General features: G+C 58.7%; 1 protein-coding gene across 1 annotated transcript in view; it reads left to right on the top strand.

Annotated features, from left to right (window-relative positions):
• Window positions 1-778: 778 nt before the first annotated feature.
• The window catches only part of PCSK7 (proprotein convertase subtilisin/kexin type 7), a gene marked incomplete at its 5' end in the record, with an annotated part of 15,162 nt that continues 14,576 nt past the window's right edge, over window positions 779-1,364 (top strand). Inside the window, one exon of the mRNA XM_009583751.1 lies at window positions 779-869. Within this exon, the coding sequence (XP_009582046.1) occupies window positions 779-869 (91 nt within the window). The remainder of the gene's footprint in view (window positions 870-1,364) is intronic.

Here is a 1,364-nt window from a genome sequence, read left to right as displayed (position 1 = left end):
TCCTCAAATGCGACAGTAAAAAGCCGCATGTGCTGTGTCAGGCAAGAGCTGAGATGGGTGGGCGGTTGCATTGTTTATAAATAGGCTTAATTGAGATGCGTGCCTGGCTTCCATTTGTAACATGCTTTGCCAGCCTAAACGGTCATGCAAAACAGTAATTATCAATGGTTTGGGTCACCGAAAACTCAGCATTGAGCCTTCGTTGGCTTTGTCGGAGAGGTGGCCTTGCCCTCCTGGTCTGAGCACAGTAGTTGGGATGTCCTGCGTCTCGTCGGCCCTTCCCTCAGCGGGCAAGCGTGCCGTCCATCCCAAAGCGATGCCTGGCTGTTTGGTGACCTGGAAGGGGAAGCAATTGCTCCAGGGCCGGACTAGCCCTGAAAAGCAGTGGGATGATTGAGGGTGGGATGTGAAGAAGCCCCTGGGGAGCAGCACTGTGGGTAGGGGGGCTCAGGGACACACGGGGGTGAGCCCAGCTGGTGTTCAGTTGTGCTGTCCCCGTCATCAACGGTTCTGGCAGTGGGACTGGAGGACCCTGCTTGACGGAAAAGGCATGTCTGGCAGAGGGAGCTGTGCGTGAGGGTGCACTTACAATCCCAGACCCTCGTGCACATCTAGCCCCTGCGGACTGGTCTGCAGGATAACAGCTCCGGGAGATCTGGTTCGGTCAGGCTGGGAGAGTGAGTGTCCCTGGTGTGAACCTGCCAAGGAATTTGTTTGCACTGTTTACACAGCTTACTTTGATCCACTTTGGTCACGTTCGTTGTCCTTTGTCCTGCAGGCATCCGAGTGCTGGATGGGCCTCTCACCGACAGCATGGAGGCCATCGCCTTCAACAAGCACTATCAGATCAATGACATCTACAGCTGCAGGTGAGCCCCAAGGGGACCCTGAGCCGGGCCATGCCGACACCCAGCGAAGGGCCGTGGGCTCCGCTCTGCCTGGGAAGGGGGTCACAGTTCGTGGCTGAATGCTCACACCAGCTCCTCTCCTCCTGTGGCTCCAGCTAGCCTTGAGGCACCGAAATCAGTACCGCTTTTGGGGGTCCTGTGAGCGTGCCTGGCAGGCAGGCAGCCAGCCAGGCTGCGAGGTGGCGGGTCTGTCCCACAGAGGGAACACCCTGCCTGTCCCCCTGGGCTTGGTGCCCGCCTGTGCCTGCAGTCAGGCTATCTCGGGGGCTCTGCGCAGCTGAACCTCGCAGGGGTTTGCCGCCAGGTGTGTAAGGTGGGGCTCTTTGTTACTGCTGTTAAGAGTAGCATCAGTATTCCTGTTAGTGGAGAGCTGGCCCGAGCCATGCACGGCACCTATGGTTGCAAGGCCTTCTTCGGAGCACTGCTGCAGCACGTCCCACAGGCTGGGCGGGGCCG

Source organism: Fulmarus glacialis, unplaced genomic scaffold (assembly GCF_000690835.1).
Source record: "Fulmarus glacialis isolate BGI_N327 unplaced genomic scaffold, ASM69083v1 scaffold17888, whole genome shotgun sequence".
NCBI lineage: Eukaryota > Metazoa > Chordata > Aves > Procellariiformes > Procellariidae > Fulmarus > Fulmarus glacialis.
Note: the sequence above shows the minus strand (reverse complement) of the source record. Positions and strands in the feature narration are given on the sequence as shown.